General features: G+C 35.9%; 1 protein-coding gene and 2 long non-coding RNA genes across 4 annotated transcripts in view; 2 read left to right on the top strand and 1 right to left on the bottom strand.

Moving 5' to 3' along the window:
- Positions 1-23,924, top strand: part of LOC141520975 (uncharacterized) — a 29,955-nt gene extending 6,031 nt beyond the window's left edge. The window contains exon 2 of the long non-coding RNA XR_012477816.1: positions 23,343-23,924. This is a non-coding gene — a long non-coding RNA (uncharacterized LOC141520975). The remainder of the gene's footprint in view (positions 1-23,342) is intronic.
- LOC141520974 (uncharacterized) overlaps positions 1-24,303 on the top strand; it is a 59,924-nt gene that overhangs the window by 6,734 nt on the left and 28,887 nt on the right. The gene's annotated exons all lie outside the window — the stretch shown is intronic.
- On the bottom strand, positions 1,465-24,220 carry LOC141520973 (pulmonary surfactant-associated protein D-like). Its single transcript, XM_074232980.1, has 5 exons — positions 23,970-24,220; positions 14,388-14,578; positions 13,360-13,470; positions 4,240-4,323; positions 1,465-2,784 (listed from the first exon to the last, which is right to left on the bottom strand). The coding sequence occupies exons 2-5, from the start codon at positions 14,560-14,562 to the stop codon at positions 2,411-2,413; spliced, it is 744 nt and encodes a 247-aa protein (XP_074089081.1). The 5' UTR covers positions 14,563-14,578; positions 23,970-24,220; the 3' UTR covers positions 1,465-2,410.

The raw sequence follows: 24,303 nt of genomic DNA, 5'->3' as shown, positions 1-24,303 counted from the left end.
CTGTTAGAAGTATAAACTATGCTCTGAGTGATAAATGAGTTGTTTGTATTTTAGATGGATTAATAGAAAAATTGTGATGAGAAACCTCATAATTTGACATTTGTTTAGTACTTTACACATATTATCCTATTTGAGCCTCACACCAACCCTGTGAAATAGTGTCTATTAGAATTATTATCCCCATTTTAGAGATAAAGAAAATGAGAATCAGCAAAGATAAAGACTTGCCTATGGTGAAACAGGTAGTATACTAACTTTTTACTTTTTTTTAGCTTAGTTTTTTTTTTTTTTTTTGCAAAGCAAATGGGGTTAAGTAGAATGCCCAAGGCCACACAGCTTGGTAATTATTAAGTGTCTGAGGCTGGATTTGAACTCAGGTACTACTGAATTCAGGGCTGGTACTCTATGTACTGCACCACCTAGCTGCCCCACAGGTAGTATTAGTATCAGGAGAGAGTTTACTCCTGTTTCCAGGTTCTAGACCCCTTACATTACAGCACACTGTTTTTCCAGGGGAGAAGGAGGGAAGTTATGACATTCTTCTGTATTGGTTCTGATTCCATTATATATGTAGTACTGTATTCAGATCCAGAACCAACAGTTTTAAGAAGGACCTTACTAAAACTAAAAGCATAGAAAAAAGACATTGAGCATGATCAGGGGGACTTGAAATCATCTGAAATAATCATCAATTCAAGAAACTTAGGATATCAAGATTAGAGAAGACTAGATATGGGGGATTGTGCTTTTGGACTGCCTTGGTGGTGCTGACTTTAATATCTGGCAAAAACAGAAAAAAAATCACTAAACAAATGTGAGAATTTGTGAAAGTCAAGATCACTAGGAGCCAATATGTATTTACTAAGAAAAGATTACACCAGGATAATCTCATTTCCTTTTTTGACAGGATAATTGGGCTTTTGCATTTGGGAAATATCATTAATAGTATACTTGAGATTCATCAAAATTTGGACAAAATAATTTGTGAATATTTAAATTTCCTATACCCTATGGATATATTGTCACATTTACTCTTTTCCTTTAAATCAATTCTTTACTTTAGTGGTAATAGTGTTTCATTCTAGGAAAGATGATAAAGAACAGATGAATGACTTCCAAAATTGTGGCAAAAAAATTTAGAGATCCTGGTTCATGTACAAATGATATGAGAATTATACCATATGAGTGCACAATATTTCATTGGTACAAAAAGAAAAATCCTATTTTAATCTTAGCAAGCCAGGACAAGATATCAGTATTGGTGTTGTTAAAAATATACAACTAGTCAATATCCTTGTCCCTTAATCACCATTTATATCATAGACTCATATGAAGATGTTGAAAGTAAACCTATCAAATTGTAGGCCTCATACTGGGATGGTTTTTCTAAGATATGACAAAGTAAAGTTTTGAAAAGATCTCAATAGGCTGAAAGAAACACTCCAGGGACAATCAATTGATAAACACAAATTTATTAAATATCTATTATATGCAGTCACTAGAGACACAAAGACAAGTATGTTTTCAAGGAATTTACAGAGGTTAATTAGAAGTCTTAAAATCAGAACAGAAAAAGAATGATTGGAGTAGTAGGGGATATTTAGCCTGGAGAAGAAGGTGTGGTCAAGGAGAAATATCATTTCTGCCTCTGGTGTTTTTTAAAAAGTTGTATATAGAAGTCTTATATAGTTAATAATGGTAAGTAGAAAATAGATTAGAATTATTCTGTGTACTTTCAGAGTAGACTACGATGATCAGTGGCTAGAAGTTTTGGGGTTGAGGGCGGGAGAAAATTTAGATTCTTCATAAGGGAGAAATTTTTGAAGAAGTGCTGCCCAGCAATGGAAAGAAGCTGCCTCAGAATATAGTGAGGTTTCTGTTATTCCTATCAAAGAGGGATAAGTACTTGTTGTAGAGGGAATTTATGCTTTGGGTGGATTCTAGTTCCATACAACTTATCAAATTTTTTCATTCTATAATTGCTTTTGACCCAACATATTTCCAATATCATGCCATAACCTACAATGTTGAAATACTTTCCTTTTTAAATGACAACCCACTCTCTGAGTTGTCACCCTAAATATTTGGAGTCCAAACTGAAATGGCCTCTCCTGGTTTGACTGTAGCCTAAATTTGCAGCTTTCATCAGATTCTTTCTTGTTTTTTTGAAGATATCCTCAAAGCATAGGACAAAGGGAAAGAATTCCCTTACCCAAGTTCTGTTTCATTATCTATAGGACTTGTATTCCAGCCTAGTGTGAACTTTTTCTTTAATTAAGTTTCTTGACGAGATAAATTCAGAAAAATTTGTGATAAATGTTATTTAAGGGATCAAGTCAAATGTCAAGTTCTGAAATTATCTCAAAGGTGAAGACAGGTCCAGGAAATTGTTTAAAATTTGTGCTACAAACTAAATTTCACAAACAATGAGCAATTTTTCTGTACAGGATTTATCATTCCAATGGCCATTGGCATTGAAATCGATGCAGTTCTCCTTTCTACCACCATTAGGTTCTCCAGATCCCCAATTGGTATAGCTGATGATTTGCCCATTCAGGTACTTAAATGTGCCCTCATTCTTCTCATCACTCATGCCCAGGTACAAGTGCTTGTCAAATTCTTTGGCAAATTCTTGCAAAGCTCCATTCTCTCTGGCATTCTGTGGGGATGCCAGTAGAGCACCCCTTTGTGAACATATTTTCTTTCCCTCTTCAAATGTTACTTCATATCCTGTTGACATAAAGAATTTTTCTTCCACAATTTTTACACCAGTAAACATCAAAACTGTAGAGGAGAAAGGAAGAGACACCCAAGTCATATCTTATTAGAAAAATAGTCTTCCTGCCAAAGTCCAGAATTTGTACTTTGAACAAGGGATCCTATGGAACACACATAACAGAAGAAGACTCAGAACATTGATTCCACATCATCTCCATCATATCGCCCCAACCCAAGGACAGGAATTTAATTCAGATCTCATGTGGTTTTTCTTGCTATCCACAGAATGAGGCCTAGCATAGTTTATGGTAAACAAATAGGTCCTTAAAATGAGGGATAGTAGTTTAAGCCAAAATGTTTTTTCCTTTTGTCCAAAGCTTGGGAAGCAAAGCAACCCCTGAAGTACCTGCTTTTACTCTCTTGCTACTTCCAGGTATCTGAAAGAAAATCTCATAGTTTTCATCTTTTGGAGTCTAGAGAGGTATGCAGAGTTGAAAGGACTGGTCTAGTAAAAATATTGGACTGGGAGGAAGCCTAATTGTGCATGACCTTAGGCAAGTCAATTCACTTCTAGGGACTTCATTTTTTTTCATTGTAAGGGGAGGGCAACAGAGTTGTACCAGGGTTCTTAACCTTTTTTTGTGTCATGATCCACTTCTTTGAGAGTTTTCAAATGCATAAAATAAAATGCAAAAGATTAGAAAAAGAACTAATTATGCTGAATACAATTATCAAAATATTTTTCCAAATTATTAGAAAAAAGATTTTCTGGATATCAAGTTGAGGAGATTCTGGGCTAAATGATCCCCAATTCAGCTCCAAAATCATGATTCTGTAATTTAACTAATTCTTCAGAATTTGATCTTGTAAGAGAACTTGTCAGGGTCTGTGACTTGAGGAGGATAGCAAAAAGACATTGGAATATGACTTCCAACCATTCTTCTTCCTCTTTTTTTAAACTTCTGTATGAATTTAGTGTTCTTATTCTACCATTCTCTAGTTTTGTCTCTGAAATTTATGGTGAAGCTTTTTGGTGCAAGTGATTCCTAGAGATCATAGAATTATAGATTCATATTTAGAAGACTCGAGGCAGTCACTATGTTTAGCCTCTTCATTTTTGAGCCAAAGTATCTGAGGCCCAGGGCTATAAAAGTGAAATCACCCAAGATCACAAAACTAGAAAATATCAAAGATGTAATTTGAACCCAAGTGTTACTGACTTCACATCCAGGATTTCTATTCTAGGACATGGGTAATTAGCAAAACTTTCACCTTAATTGAAAGCTATGAGTTGTTCTGTGACTTGGTCTAGGAATGGATAAGTAGCAGAGCCTTCACTTTAATCGAAGGTTATAAGAGTGGTTCTGTCTTTTTGATTGATGCTCCATAGATCAGAATGTGGCTGTCACGTTGATTTGTGAAAATCTGAACCTATGGAATCACTAGAAGGGTTAGGTATGGGGAAGAGTGGATAACACTAATTGCATGAATTAGCTCACTCTCTTAAATTATATTCTTTACCTTTTCTGTATTTGTTGTTGATATTTTGCAGCATCCTCATTTCTTCTTGCAAAGCAGTCATCTGATTCTTGAGTTTAATGAGTTCTGAATGACAAAAAATGGTTTATCATTTCCATTGGGTCTTATACAAAGTTTCTGAGAGAACAAACTTGTTTGCTGGATGTCTTTTTCCCTAGTGAGAAAGACTTATCCAGTCTATAGGGGAGTTCAAAAACAGAATCTTCATTCACCTCACATTGGAAGTGACCTAGCCAAAAAATCAAAGACCTAAGGATTTTGGAAGTATAAAAGAAGAACGAAGAAATTAAATCTTTTGTTTTACGTGAAGTGATGGGATTTCTTCACAGGACAGCCACACAGGATAGTCTTGAGTTTCAGAGATAATAGAAAAATTGTTTCTCCTTCTTATTCTCCCTCCCTTCTCTAGTTTTCCTTTTATCTCATGATCAAAGATTAATAAGGTTCTCACCATGCATTTGCAACTCTATTTATTAACTTCCTCAGAATTCTTGTTTCCATCATTCAAGTTTAGGCCATGAGAAATTATAATTATCTATTAAATGTCCTTTTGTTTCTATGTTTTTTTCCTCAGTTATTTTATCTCTTCCTTCCCTTCTTCCTTCCTGTCCCTTCCTTTCCCTTTCCTTCCCTTCCTTTCCTTCCCTTCCCTTCCTTTCTATTTTGCTCTGTTCCCTTCCTTTTCTTTCTTTTTCTTCTTTTCCTCTTTCCTAACCTGTGCAACAATACTAGGTTTTCTTACTATTTACTTTTTTTATATCCTTCTCCTAACACCATGCCTCCAGTGACTCTTTATTACCTACAGGCATAAATTCTAGTTCATTATTATAACCTTCAAAGTCATTCGCTGTCAACTTATCAACTGTTATCTAACCCATTCATCTTCTCTCCCTTGAACCTTACACTGTGGTTAGAGCAGTTTCCACATTATTCTTCTTACCTTTATTGATGCCTAGAAAGGCATCTGCCTAAAATGTTCTTTCTCATAAAAATCCTTTCCATCCTTCATGGTCTTGGCTTTTCACAAAAAACTTCTTGTAACTATTTCTTTTGAAAATGATTTAATTTTATTTTCAAGGAACAAATAGAACAACAGTACAAATGAGTATTTAAATAATATAGTATAATAAAAAGATGAAACCATAAATCTTATTTTGTCCAATTTGATTTGATATATATATGTATATATATATATATATGTATATATATATATATATATATATATGAAAGTTATCATGTAAATTTCTTTCTTTTTCTTCTCTCCCCACCTCCTTCCCCAAGATGGCTACCATTAGAAACAAATGCATGCATGCATACATATTTGTGTGTGTGTGTCTGTGTGCATAAAATCATTCTTTACATGCTTTGGTTATCAGTTCTTTCTGTGGAAGCAGATGGCATCTTCTTTCACATGCCATTTGGGCATTTATAATATTTATAATATTGAATATGAGTCATTCAAAATTTTTTTTATTTTGCTAAATGAGTTTTATTTATAACAAAAGAAGGAGTATTGAATGGTGATAGCGACATATGTTTTTTTTAATTTTTTTATTTTTATTAAAGATATTATTTGAGTTTTACAGTTTTCCCCCCAATCTTGCTTCCCTCCCCCCCACCCCCACCCCACAGATAGCACTCCGTCAGTCTTTACTTTGTTTCCATGTTGTACCTCAATCCAAATTGGGTATGATGAGAGAGAAATCATATCCTTAAAGAGAACAGAATTCTCAGAGGTAACCAGATCAAACCATAAGACATCTGGTTTTTTTTTTCCAAATTAAAGGGAATAATCCTTGTACTTTGTCCAAACTCCACAGCTCCTTATCTGGATACAGATGGTACTCTCCTTTGCAGACAGCCAAAAATTGTTCCCAATTGTTGTGCTGAGGGAATGAGCAAGTCCTTCAAGGTTGAACATCACTTCCATGTTGCTGTTAGCTGTACAGTGTTTTTCTGGCTCTGTTCATCTCACTCAGCATCAGTTCATGCAAATCCCTCCAGGTTTCCCTGAAATCCCATCCCTCCTGGTTTCTAATAGAACAAGAGTGTTCCATGACATACATATACCACAGTTTGCTAAGCCATTCCCCAATTGAAGGACATTTACTGGATTTCCAATTCTTTGCCACCACAAACAGGGCTGCTAGAAATATTTTTGTACAAGTAATGTTTTTACCCTTTTCCCTCATCTCTTCAGGGTATAGACCCAGTAGTGGTATTGCTGGGTCAAAGGGTATGCACATTTTTGTTGCCCTTTGGGCATAGTTCCAAATAGCTCTCCAGAAGGGTTGGATGAGTTCACAGCTCCACCAACAGTGTAGTAGTGTCCCAGATTTCCCACATCCCTTCCAACAATGATCATTATCCTTCCTGGTCATACTGGCCAATCTGAGAGGTGTGAGGTGGTACCTCAGTGAAGCTTTAATTTGCATTTCTCCAATAATTAGTGATTTAGAGCATTTTTCATATGGCTATGGATTGCTTTGATCTCCTCATCTGTAAATTGCCTTTGCATATCCTTTGACCATTTGTCAATTGGGGAATGGCTTTTTCTTTTAAAAATATGACTCAATTCTCTGTATATTTTAGAAATGAGTCCTTTGTCAGAATCATTAGTTGTAAAGATTGTTTCCCAATTTACTACTTTTCTTTTGATCTTGATTACATTGGTTTTATCTGTGCAAAAACTTTTTAATTTAATGTAATCGAAATCATCTAATTGGTTTTTAGTGATGTTCTCCAACTCTTCCTTAGTCATAAACTGTTCCCCTTTCCATAGATCTGACAGGTAGACTAGTCCTTGATCTTCTAATTTGCTTATAGTATTGTTTTTTATGTCTATGTCCTGTAACCATTTGGATATTATCTTGGTAAAGGGTGTGAGGTGTGAGGTCTAATCTAAGTTTCTTCCATACTAACTTCCAATTATCCCAGCAGTTTTTATCAAAGAGGGAGTTTTTATCCCAGTGGCCAGACTCTTGGGGTTTATCAAACAGCAGATTACTATAATCTTCTCCTGCTTTTACACCTAGTCTATTCCACTGGTCCACCACTCTATTTCTTAGCCAATGCCAAAAAGTTTTGATGACTGATGCTTTATAATATAATTTTAGATCGGGTAGTGCTAAGCCACCTTCGTTTGCATTTTTTATTCATTAAGCTCCTGGCAATTCTTGACTTTTTATTTCTCCATATGAATTTACTTACAATTTTTTCTAGCTCATTAAAGTAATTTTTTGGAATTTTGATAGGTAGGGCACTAAACAGATAGTTTAGTTTTGGTAGAATTGTCATTTTTATTATATTAGCTCTACCTATCCATGAGCAGTTGATCTTTGTCCAGTTATTTAAATCTGATTTAATTTGTGTGAGAAGTGTTTTATAATTGTTTTCAAAAAGATTCTGAGTCTGTCTTGGCAAATAGACTCCCAAGTATTTTACACTGTCTGAGGTTACTTTGAATGGAATTTCTCTTTCTAGCTCTTCCTGCTGTTTCTTGCTAGTCATATATAGGAAAGTTGAGGATTTATGGGGGTTTATTTTATAACCTGCAACTTTGCTAAAATTGCTAATTGTTTCCAGTAGTTTTTTAGATGATTTCTTGGGATTCTCTAGGTAGACCATCATGTCATCTGTGAATAGTGAGAGTTTTGTCTCTTCCTTCCCAATTCTAATTCCTTTAATTTCTTTTTCTTCTCTAATTGCTGATGCTAACATTTCTAATACAATATTGAATAGTAGTGGTGATAATGGTCACCCTTGTTTAACCCCTGATCTTACCGGGAATGCCTCTAGCCTCTCCCCATTGAGTATAATGCTTGTTGATGGTTTCAAATAGATACTGCTAATTATTTTAAGGAACAGTCCATTTATTCCTACACTCTCTAGTGTTTTTAATAGAAATGGATGCTGTATTTGTCAAAAGCTTTTTCAGCATCTATTGAAATGATCATATGGTTTCTGATAGGTTTGTTATTGATATAATTGAGTATACTAACAGTTTTCCTAATATTGAACCAACCCTGCATTCCTGGAATAAATCCTACTTGATCATAATGCATTATCCTAGTGATGACTTGTTGTAGTCATTTTGCTAAGATTTTATTTAGGATTTTTGCATCTATATTCATCAGGGAAATAGGTCTATAATTTTATTTCTCTGTTTTAACTCTTCCTGGTTTAGGTAGCAGTACCATATTGGTTTCATAGAAAGAGTTAGGCAGAGTTCCATCTTTCCCTATTTTTCCAAAGAGTTTATATAGGATTGGAACCAATTGTTCCTTAAATGTTTGGTAGAATTCACTTGTGAATCCATCAGGCCCTGGAAATTTTTTTTTAGGGAGTTCACTAATGGCTTGTTGAATTTCTTTTTCTGAGATAGGGTTGTTCAGGTATTTAACCTCTTCTTCATTTAACCTGGGCAACTTATATTTTTGTAAATATTCATCCATTTCACTTAGATTATCAAATTTATTGGAATAAAGTTGGGCAAAATAATTTTGAATTATTACTTTAATTTCCTCCTCATTGGTGGTAAGTTCACCTTTTTCATTTATAATACTAGGAATTTGGTTTTCTTCTTTCTTTTTTTTAATCAGAGATAAACCAGAGGCTTATCAATTTTATTGGTTTTTTTCATAAAACCAACTTTTGGTTTTATTTATTAATTCAATAGTTTTTTTTGCTTTCAATTTTATTAATTTCTCCTTTAATTTTTAAAATTTCTAATTTGGTATTTGATTGGGGATTTTTGATTTGTTCTTTCTCTAATTTTTTTAGTTGCATGTTTAGTTCATTGATTTCCTCTTTCTCCAATTTATTCACATAAGCATTTAGAGCTATAATATATCCCCTGAGAGTTGCTTTGAATGAATCCCATAGGTTTTGGTATGTTGTTTCATTATTATCATTATCTAGGATAAAACGGTTAATTCTTTCTATAATTTGTTTCTTGGTGCACTCATTTTTTAAGATGAGGTTATTCAGTTTCCAATTTGCTCTGGGTCTATATCTACTTGGCCCACTATTGCATATGACTTTTATTGCATTGTGACCTGAGAAAGATGTATTCATTATTTCTGCCTTTCTGCAGTTGATCATTAGGTTTTTATGTCCTAGTACATGGTCAATTTTTGTATAAGTTCCATGTACTGCAGAGAAAAGGGTATATTCCTTCCTATCCCCATTTAGTTTCCTCCATAAGTCTACCATATCTAATTTTTCTTACATTCTATTTACCTCCCTAATTTCTTTCTTGTTTGTTTTATGTTTTGATTTATCTAGATCTGATAGTGGGAGGTTGGGGTCTCCTACTAGTAGAGTTTTGCTGTCTATGTCTGTAATTCTTTCAGCTTCTCCTCTAAGAATTTGGGTGCTGTCCCACTGGGTTCATATATATTCAATATTGAAATGACTTTATTGCCTATGGTACCTTTTAGGAGGATAAAGTTTCCTTCCTTATCTCTTTTAATGCTATCTATTTTTGCTGCTGCTTTGTCTGAGATAAGGATTGCTACCCCTGCTTTTTTTACTTCAGGTGAAGCAAAATATATTTTGCTCCAACCTTTTACCTTTACTCTATATGTATCTCTCTGCTTCAAATGAGTTTCTTGTAAGCAGCATATTGTAGGATTCTGGTTTTTAATCCACTCTGCTATTTGCTTATGTTTTAAGGGAGAGTTCATCCCATTCACATTCAAGGTTATGATTACTAATTCTTTATTGCCCTCTGTGCTATCTTCCCTCTGTTTGTATTTTTCCCCCTTTCCCCCCTTTTATCCATATTCCCCAGTATTTTGTTTTTGAATACCACCCCCCTTCAGTGTGTTTAGCCTCCTATATCACACCCTCCCCTTTCTTTCCCCTTTCCCTGTTCCCTTCCCTTCCTTTTGTTATTTCCCCCTATTTCTTCCACTCCCCTTCCCTTTCTCTGTCCCCCCCTCCCCTTTTCCCCTTTTACTTCTTGAAATGTTAGATGTTTTATAAGTTAACTGAGTATGTGTAGGTTGACTTTAAGCCAAGTCTGATGAGAAGAAGATTCAGGTGTTTCTCCTCTACTCCCTTCTTCCCCTCTATTACCATAGGTTTTTTTGTACCTCTTAGTGTAATGAGATTTGTCCCATTCAATCCCCTCCCTCCTCCCGTTTCTTTCCTGTCCCCCTTTTTCGGGAGGTAGTGTATTTTTTTTAGATCATTCTATCTAAGTCATAGAAAATTCTGAGTGTCTGTCCCTTCTAGTTCAGTATATTCTGTTGAATAGAGTCAAAATTCCTGAGAGTTATTAGAGTCTTTCTCCCCAGTGGAGTTAAAGCCAGTTACATCCCACTAGATATCAGTCTCATGGATAGGTCATGGATGTCCATTATTTCTGTCTAGGTATATTCTCTCTGTTAGAGTTACATTTCTCAGGATTTATGAGATTCTCTACCCCCCCCCCCATGCTGGGATATAGCCAGTTTCAACTTGCTGGATTGTATGTTTTTCCTTTTACCCCCCCCCTTTTTTTACCTTTTCATGTGTCTCTTGAACCTCCTGTTTGATATCCAAATTTTCTGTTTAGCTCTGGTCTTTTCATCAGAAATTTTTGGAATTCTTCCATTTCGTTAAATGTCCATCTTTTCCCTGGAAGAGAAGGCTCAACTTTGCAGGAAAGTAGATTCTTGGCTGCATTCCAAGCTCCCGTGCTCTTCGAAATATCTCATTCCAGGCCCTTTGATCCCTTAAAGTTGATGCAGCCAGGTCCTGCGTGATCCTTACTGTGGCTCCTTGATATTTAAATTGTTTCTTTCTGGCTGCTTGCAGGATTTTCTCTTTTATCTGATAGTTCTGGAGTTTGGCCACAACATTCCTTGGTGTTTTCATTTTAGGATCTTTTTCTGGTGGGGATCGATGTACTCTTTCAATAACTACTTTGCCCTCTGATTCGATAATGTCAGGGCAGTTTTCCATCACTAGATCCTGTAATATTAAGTCCAGGCTTTTTTTCTCTTCAATGTTTTCAGGAAGTCCTATAATTTTCAGGTTTCCCCTCCTCGATCTATTCTCGAGGTAAGTGGTTTTGTTGATGAGGTATTTCACATTTGCTTCTATTTTTTGATTTTGTTTAACTGACTCTTGCTGTCTCGTGGAGTCATTAGTTTTTGTAGACTCCATTATTTTTTGGAGGGAGGAGTTTTCTTCATTAACCTTTTCCAATTGGTCAATTCTACTTTTGAAAGAGCTTTTCATTTGACCAATCGAGGTTTTGAGAGAATTTATTTCTTTTTGCATTTGCTCATTTGAGGATCTGAGAGAATTATTCTCATTTTGTAATTGTCCAATTGATGATCTGAGAGATTTATTCTCCTTTTGTGTTTGTCCAATTCTACTTTCTAAGGTTTTGTTTTCTTGTTGCAAGGTATTAATTGTCTCCCCCAAATTTTCCAGTTGATTTTTAAACTCCTTCCTTATTTCTTCAAGGAAGTCTTTAAGTGCTGGAGACCAGATTGTATTCTCCTCAGATGTTCCAGGTCTCTCTGGGTTGGGGTCTTTCCCTTTCAGGAATTTTTCTATGGATCCACCTTTCTGCTGACCCTTCTTCATTATGCTAAGACCTTGAGTTGGGGGGGTGCTTGTTCACCTGGGCTTGGGATCTCTAAAGGCTTTACTAAATGCAGTTTCTCGGGATGGCCAGTAGGAGGATCTGGTTTCCCTCTCTGGAGTGTCTGTGACCTTGTTTGAGAGGCCTTCTCCCTTTGCTTGAGGGAAAGAATTGGGGCTATTGAATTCTTTTGCCTTCAATCAATGGTGGGCTTTACCCTGGTCTGAGGTGATTCCTCAGCTGGGCTGGTTCTTTTGCTCACACAACTGGGCCTGAGGCAGAAGTAGTTTGCATTTGTTTGAGAAGAGGCCTCAGTGCAATGGAGGCGTGGGCTCAGAGTTTCTCAGACCTGAGGAGCCCAGGGATGGTGTCCGCAGCTGTCCTGCACCAGACCTCTCCCCGCAGCCCCTTCCCCAAGCTCCAGGGGGACAGCACCAACACCAGCGCCTCTGCTTCCCCACGGACCCAAGCCCCCTTCATCCAGTACCATCGCTGATCCAGCAGGTCCAGCTCTCGGGCCCACAGACTCCTGGTTCCGATTCAGCTGTTGATCTGGCTGATCTTCCCTGGGAGCTTAGACTTACCTGCCGGTACTCAGCTAAGGCTGCTGCGGGAGACAAGTCCTGAGGTAGATTTTCCTCTCCTGGCTTTTCTTTCTGGGTTTCCTGGTTCAGATTTCTTTTAAGAGGTTTGTTTCATGTGATAGATGGGGAAGAGATCTGGAGACTTTAGAACTGTGCCTGTCTTCTCTCCGCCATCTTGGCCGGAAGTCTCCCAAAGTTTTTCTTAAAACACTGTTGCTGTTGTTGTTGTTGCTGTATCCAGTACTGTACAGTATACAATGTTATCTTGCTTTTACTTATTTCACTCTTAATTAGTAATGCAATTCTGTCCAGATTTTTGTAAGATCATTGAGCTCAGGGGTGGCTAGGTAACACAGTGGATAGAGCACTGGCCCTGGAGTCAGGAGTACCTGAGTTCAAATCCAACCTCAGGCACTTAATAATTACCTGGCTGTGTGGCTTTGGGTAAGCTACTTAACCCCATTACCTTCCAAAAAAAAAATAAAAGATCATTGAGCTCATCATTTCTTTTAGCCCAGTAGTTTTCCACCACAATTATATACAACAACCTGTTCAGCCATTTGTCATGCTTTCCTATGATTCTAGTTCTTTGTCACCACAAATCATTTCAGGCCTTGCTAATTTCCCATTTCTTTACATTCCAAAAGAAAATAATTTCAGGTACCAAATAAGATATCTGTTATCTTGTTTAATTGTGTCACACACATTCTAGTTTTCTAGTCGGACCATGAGATCTGGAGAATAGAGCAGAGGTTTGACCTACCAGACTAGATCCTGATAAAGTTATGCTGAATTAAATTGAGTAGAGTTGAAAAACTACCCCTGCCCTGCTCAACCTCAGTTCTTTCAGATAATCATATATATGCAAATATATTACTCACCTTCTTCTTTTCCAATTTCTACTCTGTTCTCTTCCAAGTCAAATAAATAACTCACCTTCAACTTTTCCATTGTCTCCTTTTGGTCCTCTGGGTCCCAAAGGACCTTGATCTCCTTTGATCCCCATGGGTCCAACTTTTCCAGGAGGGCCTATTGGTCCTCTCTCACCTTATCATCAGAAAAATTAGAGAGAAAGCAACAATTAATATTTGGATTCTATTCCTTCCATGACTATGGTTTGTCCTTAGTTTTTCAAGAGGACCAATCACATCAGGAGGGTGATATCTTCACTTAGAAATGAACTGAACAGGATGAACTTTAGTTACAGAAGTGTACCTAAGGCTACTGGTGACTGGCAAACTGGCCCACTGTGGATGGGTGTTTAGGACATAATAATATCAATGTAGAGTTGAGATAAATGAGCTTGCCCACTGTGAATTTTGTTTGTTCTTGTTTTTCCACAAAGCTCCTGAATCTACCTTAATTTCCATCCTTCCTTTCAGAGCTAATTCAAGTCCCCATTTAAAAAAAAGACCTAATAATGCTCTAATCAGGGAGGTGGTGAAAGTGTGAGATCCTGGTATCAAGTTCTTTGAGACAGAGACCATGTCTCACCAATCTTTGCTACTTCACAGTTTGGGGCACAATATCCTGCCCTGAGTGAATTTTAGCAAACATTTCTACAGTGCATTAAAAGTTACAGAGAACTTTATATACATTATGTCATTTGGTCCTCAGAGGAGCACTTTGAGAAAAGTACCAATGGTATCATTATTTCCATTTGATAAATGAGGGTCAAGAGGGTCAGAGAGCTCCCTATTACTTACACTAGTTTTAGAATGCCTTTTCGTATTTTTAAATTAATTTTTATTAAATATATTATCTGAGTTTTACAATTTTCCCCCCATCTTGCTTCCCCCCCCACACAGAAAGCACTCTGTCAGTCTTTACTTTGCTTCCATGTTGTACCTTGAGCCAAATTGGGTGTGATGAGAGAGAAATCATATCCTTAAAGAAGAGAAGTCTAAGAGGTGTAGGATGCCTTTTCTGGAGTGAAAATATTCTTTTATATCTGATATACATACCTTGGTTCCCTTTTTCTCCTTTTGGCCCCGGGCTCCCATCTCGACCTGCTACTCCACAGGCCACAACATTGCATGTGTTTGCTTTAAGTTCACAGTCACTGGTGCCATGGTCAGAGGCTATAGTCAGTGATATTGCTAGCATGAGAAACTGGAGAATAGCAGGAAGATTTTGCATCTTCTAAGATCTGGAGCTGAATGGAATAAATAAAGAGTGTCTTCAAACTGACGAGAACCCCCATCATTTTTCTTATTTCCAGAGACTTTTAGATTCACCTTAGCTGCAAATCAATTAAAACATTTTGTGTGTTTTCCAAACCTAGAAATGACTTTTATTCCCACTGCCAGAATTTCCATTCCTTTACTTCTTGTGTCTCTATTGCAAGGGGAATGTTGGCAGAGTTAAAGATTTTTTCTATGACATTCTTCTACTTAAAAATCTCCCTTTTTCCTTTATATTTCAGATGACAATAAAAAAATCTAGAATTTATATAGTACCTAAACGCTTTAAAAATATCTCATTTGATTCTTAGAAGTCTAGAAAGTAAATACTATTATCATTCTCATTTTACAAACAGAGCTTGAATGATTATCCAAGATCACATAGTTAAGAAATATATCTGACCACAAGGTCTTCTCAACTCCAGAGCCAGCAGGCTATGCACTGTATCACCTAGCTGTCTGGAATTGTAGTTCCACCTCCTCAGAGAAGTTCTTTAATTTCCTCAGTTGTTAATGTTTTCTCCTCAAATATACCTTCTACAGTTTGTCTAATTTCTCTTTTGAACCCTTTGTGCCCCACTTTGCCATACATGCACACACACACACACATATCAGTGTATAAGTTGAAAGTAAAAGTATTAGTGATACAAGATCTTTGAATGTTCATAGAAAGTAGCAAATAATGAATATCTAGAAAATGAAATGAGCAACTCAGAGTTTCAGTTCTAATAGGGAAAAAAGGAGGACACATAAGCAAAAGGCATTGAAAACAGAACAAATGGAAATATTCTCCTTGGAATAATAAGTTATGAGAAAGGTGATACTTAACCATGAGACAGAGAGATGTTGATTTACAGTTGTGGCAAACAAGATAGAGGTGTGGCACTATGTTTCCATGGAAAAGTTGAACCATCCTAGGAGAAAGATGACTGAGATGTTGTACAGGGGTGGTGAGACCAAGCTTCATTAATGAGGCTTGACTGGCAGCCCCTTCTCAACGATTACATTGAATAAATGTATTTTATGATTAGTATCTCTGTTATCTGGATGCTTATAGTGGGTTGGGGCCCACTTTGAAAGAAACCAAACTGTCATACAAATAAAGCCAAATGAAAAATGTTAGGTTGAGTGAATATAATAAAAATGACAATTCTACCCCAAACTAAATAACTAATTTTGCTGAGCTAGGAAAAATTTGTAACAAAATTAATCTGGAGCAAGAAAATGTCAAGAATATCAAGGGAAATGATGAAAAAAATGTAAATGAAGGCAGCCTTGCTCAACTAGATCTAAAACTGTACTGTAAACTGCATGATATTGGTTAATAGAGTAATAGACCAGTGTATTAGGATAGGTTCAAAAGAAATTATAGTAAATAACTACAGTAATCTACTGTTTGGCAAACACAAAGTCATTTGTTTCTGGAATAATTGTTGGGAAAACTGGAAAACAGTATGGGAGAAACTATGCATTGACCCACATCTCATACCCTATAGCAAAATATATTCAAAATAGATCCAGGATTTTGATAAAGGGGGATACCATAGAACCATTAACAGATCAAGTAATACCTTGTCAGATCTATGGTAAGGAGAGAAATTTATGACCAAACAAGAAATAGAATACATTATAAATTTCAAAATGGATGATTTTGATTATATTAATGTAAAAAGATTTTGCACTAATAAAACCAATGCTGTCAAGATTAAAAGGAAAACAAAAATCTGGGAAACAATTTTCACAGCTAGGGGTTCTGATAAAGGTTTCATTTTTAAAATATATAGAGAACTGAACCAAATTTATAAGGTTACAAGTCATTCCCCAACTGATAAGTGGTCAAAGGATATGAGCAGGCAATTTTCAAATGAAGAAATTAAAGCTAAATATAATCATATGAAAAATGCACCAGATCATTACTGATTAGAGAAATGTAATTTAAAACAACCATGTCACATCTATCAGATTGACTGAGATGACAAAAAGGGAAACTGATCATTGTGGGAGAATTGGGACAATTAATGCACTGTGGGTGGAATTATGAACTATTCCAACTTTTCTGGAGAGTATTACGGAACCATGCCCAAAGAGCAATAAAACTGCCCATACCCTTTAAGCCAGCAAAACTAAATTAGGCCTACATCCAGAAGAAATCATAAAAATGGGAAAAGTCCCACATATTCCAAAATATTCATAGCAACTCTTTTTGTAGGGACAAAGAATTAGAAATTGAAGGGATACCCATCAATATGGGAATGACTGAACAAGTTATGATATATGAATTTTATGGAGTATATTGTTCTATAAGAAACCATGAATTGTTGAACTGTATAGAAGCATGGAACAAAATACAGGAACTGATGGTGAGTAAAGGTAGTAAAGCCAAGAGAACATTGTACACATTAACAACAACATTGTGAGATGATCAACCTTGATGGATGTAGCTGCTCTCAGTAGTTCAGAGAGCTAGGGCAATGCTGGGAGACCTGTCATGGACAATACTATCCACATCTAGAGAAAGAAAACAAAACAAAACAAAACAAAAAACGCTACAGAATCTGAATGAGCACTATGTTCACTTTTTAAGAATTTCTCTTATGTTTTGCCTTCCTAGTTAATGGTTTTTTTTCTTTTTTCTTCAACCTAATTCCTCATATAGAAAATGACTAATCTGTAAATATGTTAAGCTCAAATGATTATGTACAATGCTTACTATATTGTTCACCACTAATGGGAGGAGAGGTGGTAAGGGAGGGTAGAAGGAAATTATGTAACATAATTTGTAACATGTAATATAACATGCCTAGGCATGTGGATGAATGTTGAAAATCTTCCATAACATGTAATTGGAAAAATAAAATAAAATATAAATTGGAAAAGAAAAGAAAGATACCAAACTGATTTTGATATTTCTAGGGAGGCCTTGTGAATGGCTACTGAAGCCAAAGCATTTATAATTAATGGGAAGACCCAATATTGAATTTGCTTGATATGGTCAGAGAAAAAGACTGGCTCCTCATTTAATACATGATTTATAGGATGATGTGATTATGTTCAGAGGTCTCTAATGGAATCTCTAATGGAATATAATGGAGTTTTAGTGTTACAGGGTCTATCCAATCCTTAGATTAAAGGCATTAGTAGAATGTTTCCAAGAGGCAAAGAAAACACAAGGGTGATGATGATCAATAATGATGGACTTGTTCGTTTCAGCAGTACAATAATCAAAGACAATTTAAAAAGGTTGGTGATGGAAATTATCATCCATAACCAAGAAAGGAACTGTGAAGTTTAAATGAAGTCCAAAGCTTATTATCTTCAATTTTTAACAGCTGCCTTATATATTATGTCACTTTTTCTTGCTAATGTTTTCTTTCTTCCATTTGGATCTGAATACTCTCTCATGATATGTTCAATATTGATTTCTTTTAGTATGATTTTAAATATGGAGCTTATATCAGGTTGCTTTCTGTCAGGGGGAAGGGTGGAGAGGGAGGGAGAAAAATTGTAAAACTCAGAACTTTGACAAAAATGATTGATAAAACTATCTTTGCACAGTTGGACAAACAAATAAAATATTTAAATTTAAGAATAACATTAAAATACTGATACCAAAAGAGAAAACACACAAAAAAGCAGCTAACTGACAGGGAAAGATAATGTGTTGGAAAACAAAATCAGAATCCAAGAAGATCTAGGATAGAACCTTGGACTTAATCCATTTAAAGGAAATTTCAGAAGAATAACCACTTTAAACTAACATATTTCAGAGCACATACTGATATAACTCAGAGGTTTCTACCAGATGCTCTGTATTCCAACAGAATCAGTACACTGTTTACCATTTAACCAGATTCAGTTAAAAAAAAATCATCTTGATTAGAAAGAATTGGGGCATTTTTAGCTAGATAAAAATTTGTCTAGAAAAGACCTGGGAGGGTTAGTGATCTTTAAATTCAGCATGAGCCAGAAGTATGCTAAGACTGGCCAAAGGACAAATGTTCCAATGGTTCACATATATTTGAATGTGTGTGTGTGTGTGTGTGTGTGTGTGTGTGTGTGTGTGTGTGTGTGTGTTGGGGAGGCCTCTTTAATGTGTTTTCTTTCAGGTTGATTATTGGTTGAAAGTCTGCCATGAAAGTCCACAACATAATGAGATCATTCTTTTTTATGATTTATTTATTTTCATATTATTATAGTAATCTTGCTATGAAAGTACATACAAACCACCCCCGCCACCCCAAAAGATAGAGAAACCACAAGAGAAATGAAGTGAGAGAAAAAAAATGTGTACTTCAGTCTGCATTCAGATTCCATCGGCTCTGTCTCTGGGATGAGTTGCCTTTTTTTTTATCATAAGTCCATAAGGGAATTTGCTTCAATATTATTTTCCCACAGTTGGTATTACTAGCTGTATTTCACTCCAATCTATTCCTCCTCACTACCATTTATTCTATTCTTTCTCTCTCCTTTTGTCCTGTCCTTCCTCAGAAGTATGTGTCTGACCAACTTCTTCCATGATCTTCCCTCTTTTCTATCAATCACTCCCCTCTCCCCTCCTCTGTTCCCATATCCCATCCCTTTTCTCTCATTGTTCTCTAGGGTAAGATAGATTTCTATATCCTATTAAGTGTGTATGTTATTTTTCTCTGAGTCATTTCCAGTGAGAATGAAGGCTCATTCTTCCCTCTCACCTTCCCCTCTTTCACTCCATTGCAAAAGCTTTTTACTTGACTCTTTTATGTGAAATATCTTAGCCAATTGTAACTCTCCTTTCCCTTTCTCCCTAGTGCCTTCCTTTACCCATTTACTCCATCTTTATACAATATTATGCCATTATATTCAACTCCCTCTTGTGCCTTGTCTATATATGCTCCTTCTAACTTCTCTTATAAAGGAGAAGATTCACATGAGTTACCAGTATCTTCTTCCCATGCAAGAATACACACAGTTCAACATCATTAAATTCATCATAATTAGCCCTTCCCATCTACCCTCTCTATGCTTCACCTGAGTCCTGTACCTGGCGATCAAACTTTCTGTTCAGTTTTGGTTACTTCAACAGGAAAGCTTGAAAGTACCATATTTCATTGAAAAATTCATCTTTTCCCCTGAAAGAGGATGTTGTTTTGCTAGGGAGTTGATTTTTGCTTGCAATCCAAGCTATTTTTCCTTTCAGAATATCATTTTGTAAGCCCTATAAGCCCTGAATGTAGATATTGCCAAATCTTCTGTAGAGCCAAAGTGGTTAAATTGTTTCTTTCTGGCAGCTTGTAGTATTTTCTCTTTGATTTAGGAGTTCTGGAATTTGGCTATAATATTCTTGGGAGTTTTTTTTGGGGGGGAGGGATCTCTTTCAGGAGGTGATTTATGGATTCTCTCAATTTCTATTTTAACCTCTGCTTCTAAGATTTCAGGGCAATTTTTCTGTATTATTTCTTGAAAAATGAAATCTAGGCTCTTTTCCTGGTCATGACTTTCACATAACCCAATAATTTTTAAATTTTCTCTCCTGGATCTGTTTTCCAGGTCAGTTATCATTCCAAAAAGATATTTCTCATTTTCTTCTAGCTTTTCCTTCTTTTGGATTTGTTTTATTGTTTCTTGATTTCTCACAAAGTCATCAGCTTCCTTTAGTTCCATTTTACATTTGAAGGTATTATTTTTCTTCAGAGAGTTTTTTTTATCTCTTTTTCCAATTGGTCAATTCTACCTCTCCTGATTGGCCTATTGGTCTGCTTTTCCTATTTGACTTAAGCTGGCTTTTGACAAGCTATTTTTTTCCAGCATGCTTTTGTATCTACTTGACCAAGGTGTTGACTAAGTTTTCATGATTTACCTGCATTGCTCTCATTTCTCTTCCCATTTTTTCCCTTTACCTCTCTAACTTGATTTTCAAACTCTTTTTTTTGAGCTTGTCCATATCCTGAGACAATTTCCTATTTCTCTTGGAGGCTTTTGATACAAAAGTTTCAACTTTGTCATCTTCTCAGTTTGTATTTTGATCCTCCATGGTACTAAAGTAATTTTCTATGGTCAGGTTCTTTTTTGGTTGTTTGCTCATTTTCTCATCCTATGACTGATTTACTGAACTTTCAAGCCTTTTTAGTTTTTTGGGGGATACCCCTCCCTAACCCCCACTTACTTCAAGGTCTTATGAGAGACTCTGACTGCTCTCCTGCCCTGTGCTCTGGTCTGTGGATAACCACAAGTGTTCCCCTCTACCCTGGAGCTATAAGGAGGGGCCCTGCTTGGCTATGGTAGCATGGGGGCCCAGACTACATCCTGGATCTGAATTTGGGCAAAGCAGCAGTGTCCTGTCCCAGGGATAGTAGAGAGACCTTTGCAGTCTCTCCCCACCCCCTTACCATCTATGGCTATGTACTCTGGAAGCAGCTACTTCCTGGTGATCTCTGGGCCAAGTAGTCTGGAAACCACTCCATTACCATGGACCCAGGACTCTTCCTAGAAGACTGGAGAGATGGCTTCCTCTGCTGCAGCAACTGGAGGCACTGTAGCTCTTTTCAACTCCCCCCCCCCCCCAGTCCTGGTTCAGTAAAACAGATCTTTCCCTTGAGTCTTCCAAGTTGTCTTAGATTAGAAAATTGTATCACTCAGTCTTGTTGTGGGACTGTCCCTCCAAATTTTGGCTAGTCACAATTTTATGATGTTTGGAGGTTTTGGGGGATGAGTTTCTGGAATTCTTGTCTTTTCATTGCCATCTTGACTCCACCCTGACAATGTTATTCTTGCTCAAGACTATGTCTACCTTTGATTGTCCATGAAATGTTTTTGGATTTTAATAAAAACAGATTTAAGCCCACATTGAGAACTTCCCATATGATTGTGCTCACAATCACTTTTTTGATATGCTAAATTAAACCTGAGTAAGAGTCTATAATTCTCAACTTTTTCAGCTGTAAAACAAAACAACTGGTGTTTAGATAAACTATCTCATAATCTTCTTTTGAAATAAGCACATTGGTATTTAAATTTTTATTTTATTTTAATTTTTGGAATAAAGAATTTCCTTAATATTTTATAATTAAAATGATTGCACATGAAACTGCAAATCCATTGTGTACAACTTGCTGTTCCTTTTAAGTCTATGATAAAGTTATCATGTACAATTCATCTGTTTAACTTTTCCCCTCCCTTCTTGCCCTAAAGTTGACTATAGTTAGAGACACACACACACATGCATGCAAAATTATTTGACACATACATTTATCAGTTCTTTCTCTGGATGCAGATAACATCTTTCTTCATATGTTCTTTATGGTCAATGTGGGTATTTAAAATACTAAAAATTGGGGGGGGTTGCTCATATCATTTTGAAAACAATACTTCTGTTATCATATGCAATTTTCTTTTGATTCTACTCATTTTTCTATATTCTATTTCATGCAAGTCTTTCCATGTTTTTTCTAAGATCATTGAGCTCAGTTTTTCTTATGGCACAACATATAGTATTCAATAAAATTTAGATTCCACAACTTATTCAACTATACCCCAGATGATGGGTATTCCTTTGTCAACATAAAGAGTGCTGCTATGAACATTTAAAAACATATAGGTTTTTTTTTCCTTTTCCTTAATCATCTTTGGAAACAGACCTAATAGTGGTATTGCTTGGTCAAACAACTCTGGGAATAATTCCAGATTGCTTTCCAAAATGGTTGAATCAATTCACAATTCCACCAACAATAAATTGGAGTCCTAATTTTTCCACATCTCCTCCAACATTTGTTGCTTTTCTTTTCAATCATTTTAGTCAACCTGGTGGGTGCAAAACAATGTCTCAATATTGTTACATTTTGCATTCTCTAATCAATAATGATTTAGAATATTTTTATATGAATATAAATGTTTTGATTTTTTTCATTGGAAAACTACCTATTCATATCGTTTAAACATTTTTCTCAATTGAAAAATGACTAGTTTTCTAATAGATTTAACAATTCTTTTCTTACATTTGTCAAATGAGAACTTTATCTTAGAAACTACCTGTGAAATTCTCCCTCAGTTTTTTGCTTTTTTTAATTTTGTTTATATCTGCTTTCCTTATACAACATTTTAAATTTAATATAATGAAAATTATTTCTTTTACACCTAACTTTGCTCTCTATCCTTGTTTATACAAATGTTATTTGCCTATCTTCAAGTCTGATAAATAATACATTATATGTTATATTTTTTTTTTGGAACATCACTCTTTATATCTATCATTTATCTGTTTGGATTTATCTTGATAAATGGTGTAAGATATTGGTCTATACTGCCTGGCATTCTGCTTTCTAGTTTTCCCAACAATTTTTTTTCCAAATAATGAATTCTTATTCCAAAATCTTAATTCTTTACACTTGTCAAATATGTCCAACATTTACTATCTACCTGATTAAATTCTACTTGATCATAATATATAAATTGCAGTCTTTTAGTTAAAATTTTATTTAGGAGTTTTACATCCATAATAATTAATGAAATTGATCAATAATTATTTTTCTCTGTTTTTTGTTTTGTTTTGTTGTTTTTTACTTTTCCTGGGTTAGATATCAATATCATATTTGTAGGTCAGGAATTTGTAAAGTGGAAAGTACCCTATGAAGTCTCTTCTTATTATCGTTAGTCCTACCTTAGCTTGGTAACTAAAAAAGTCTACTTTCTTATGATGGGTCCCCTCTCGTAGCAGTGTTTACAATTTGCTTATCTTCATTTTTTTTTGCATTCTCTTTCCAGTGATTCTTCTTGACCATTGTCAACCACTTAAGCCACTTCTCTAAAAGGAAGTTTTCTATGTTCATTTTAAAAACCCTAGCTCCTGTTTTCTCTGGATATGCTAAGCCCCATGCTATAACCTCCCATCTCCTAGTAAGATAAGCACTATGGCACACCCTTCCTGATTTCTTTCCTTCTGTCTCCACCTACTGGCTCAACCCTGGCTCAACCCTTGAAGTGCCGATCTGCTCCTCCCTCAAACATGTCTGGTCTCATTTAAAGCAATGTCTTCTATTCTCAGAGTCAAAGAATTGACTGTGGACCCTAAACTTAATAAATATCTTCCATTCATTGTGTTAACAATCTACTAATCACTGTGGTATATATGATATTTATTAAAGCAGCTCAAAACTGGATGAATTGAGTACAATGTCCTTGAGAAGCATTAATGAAAGACAGGAGGGGGAGCAGTTAGATGGCACAGTGAATAGAACACTGGACCTTGGAGTCAGGGGACTTGAGTTCAAATATGACCTCAGAAACAATAATTACCTTAGACAAGTCACTTAACCCCATTTCCTTGCCAATCCCCCCAACCCCCCCCCCCCAAAAAAAATGAAAGACAGGAGGAAATATTAGTAGGGATACCTGGAGCTTGTGGTTTCTGGGGTCCTTTTAGGAAAGTGGTATTGGCTCTAGGCTGCTGAAATCACACTTGTCTTCTTTTATTCTGTTAAGAGTTTCTTTCATTCAATTCTCTGCCACAGGAATTTAAAGTACTCTTCAACCAGAGAAAGCCCAGGTGTCCAAAAAGCAGCTAAATCATTGCTGGGCTGCCCCCCTCTCTCACTGAATGAGTGAGCAGCAGAAATCCCAGAGCACAAAGGTCCTAGATTATTCTTGGAAAGGAAGTTAGGTAATTTTTTCAGAGTTTCCTGTGGATGCTGAGGTGTAGATGAACTCTGGGATGTGGAATGGGGCA

Source organism: Macrotis lagotis, chromosome 4 (genome assembly GCF_037893015.1).
Source record: "Macrotis lagotis isolate mMagLag1 chromosome 4, bilby.v1.9.chrom.fasta, whole genome shotgun sequence".
In the NCBI taxonomy this organism is placed as follows: domain Eukaryota; kingdom Metazoa; phylum Chordata; class Mammalia; order Peramelemorphia; family Peramelidae; genus Macrotis; species Macrotis lagotis.
Note: the sequence above shows the minus strand (reverse complement) of the source record. Positions and strands in the feature narration are given on the sequence as shown.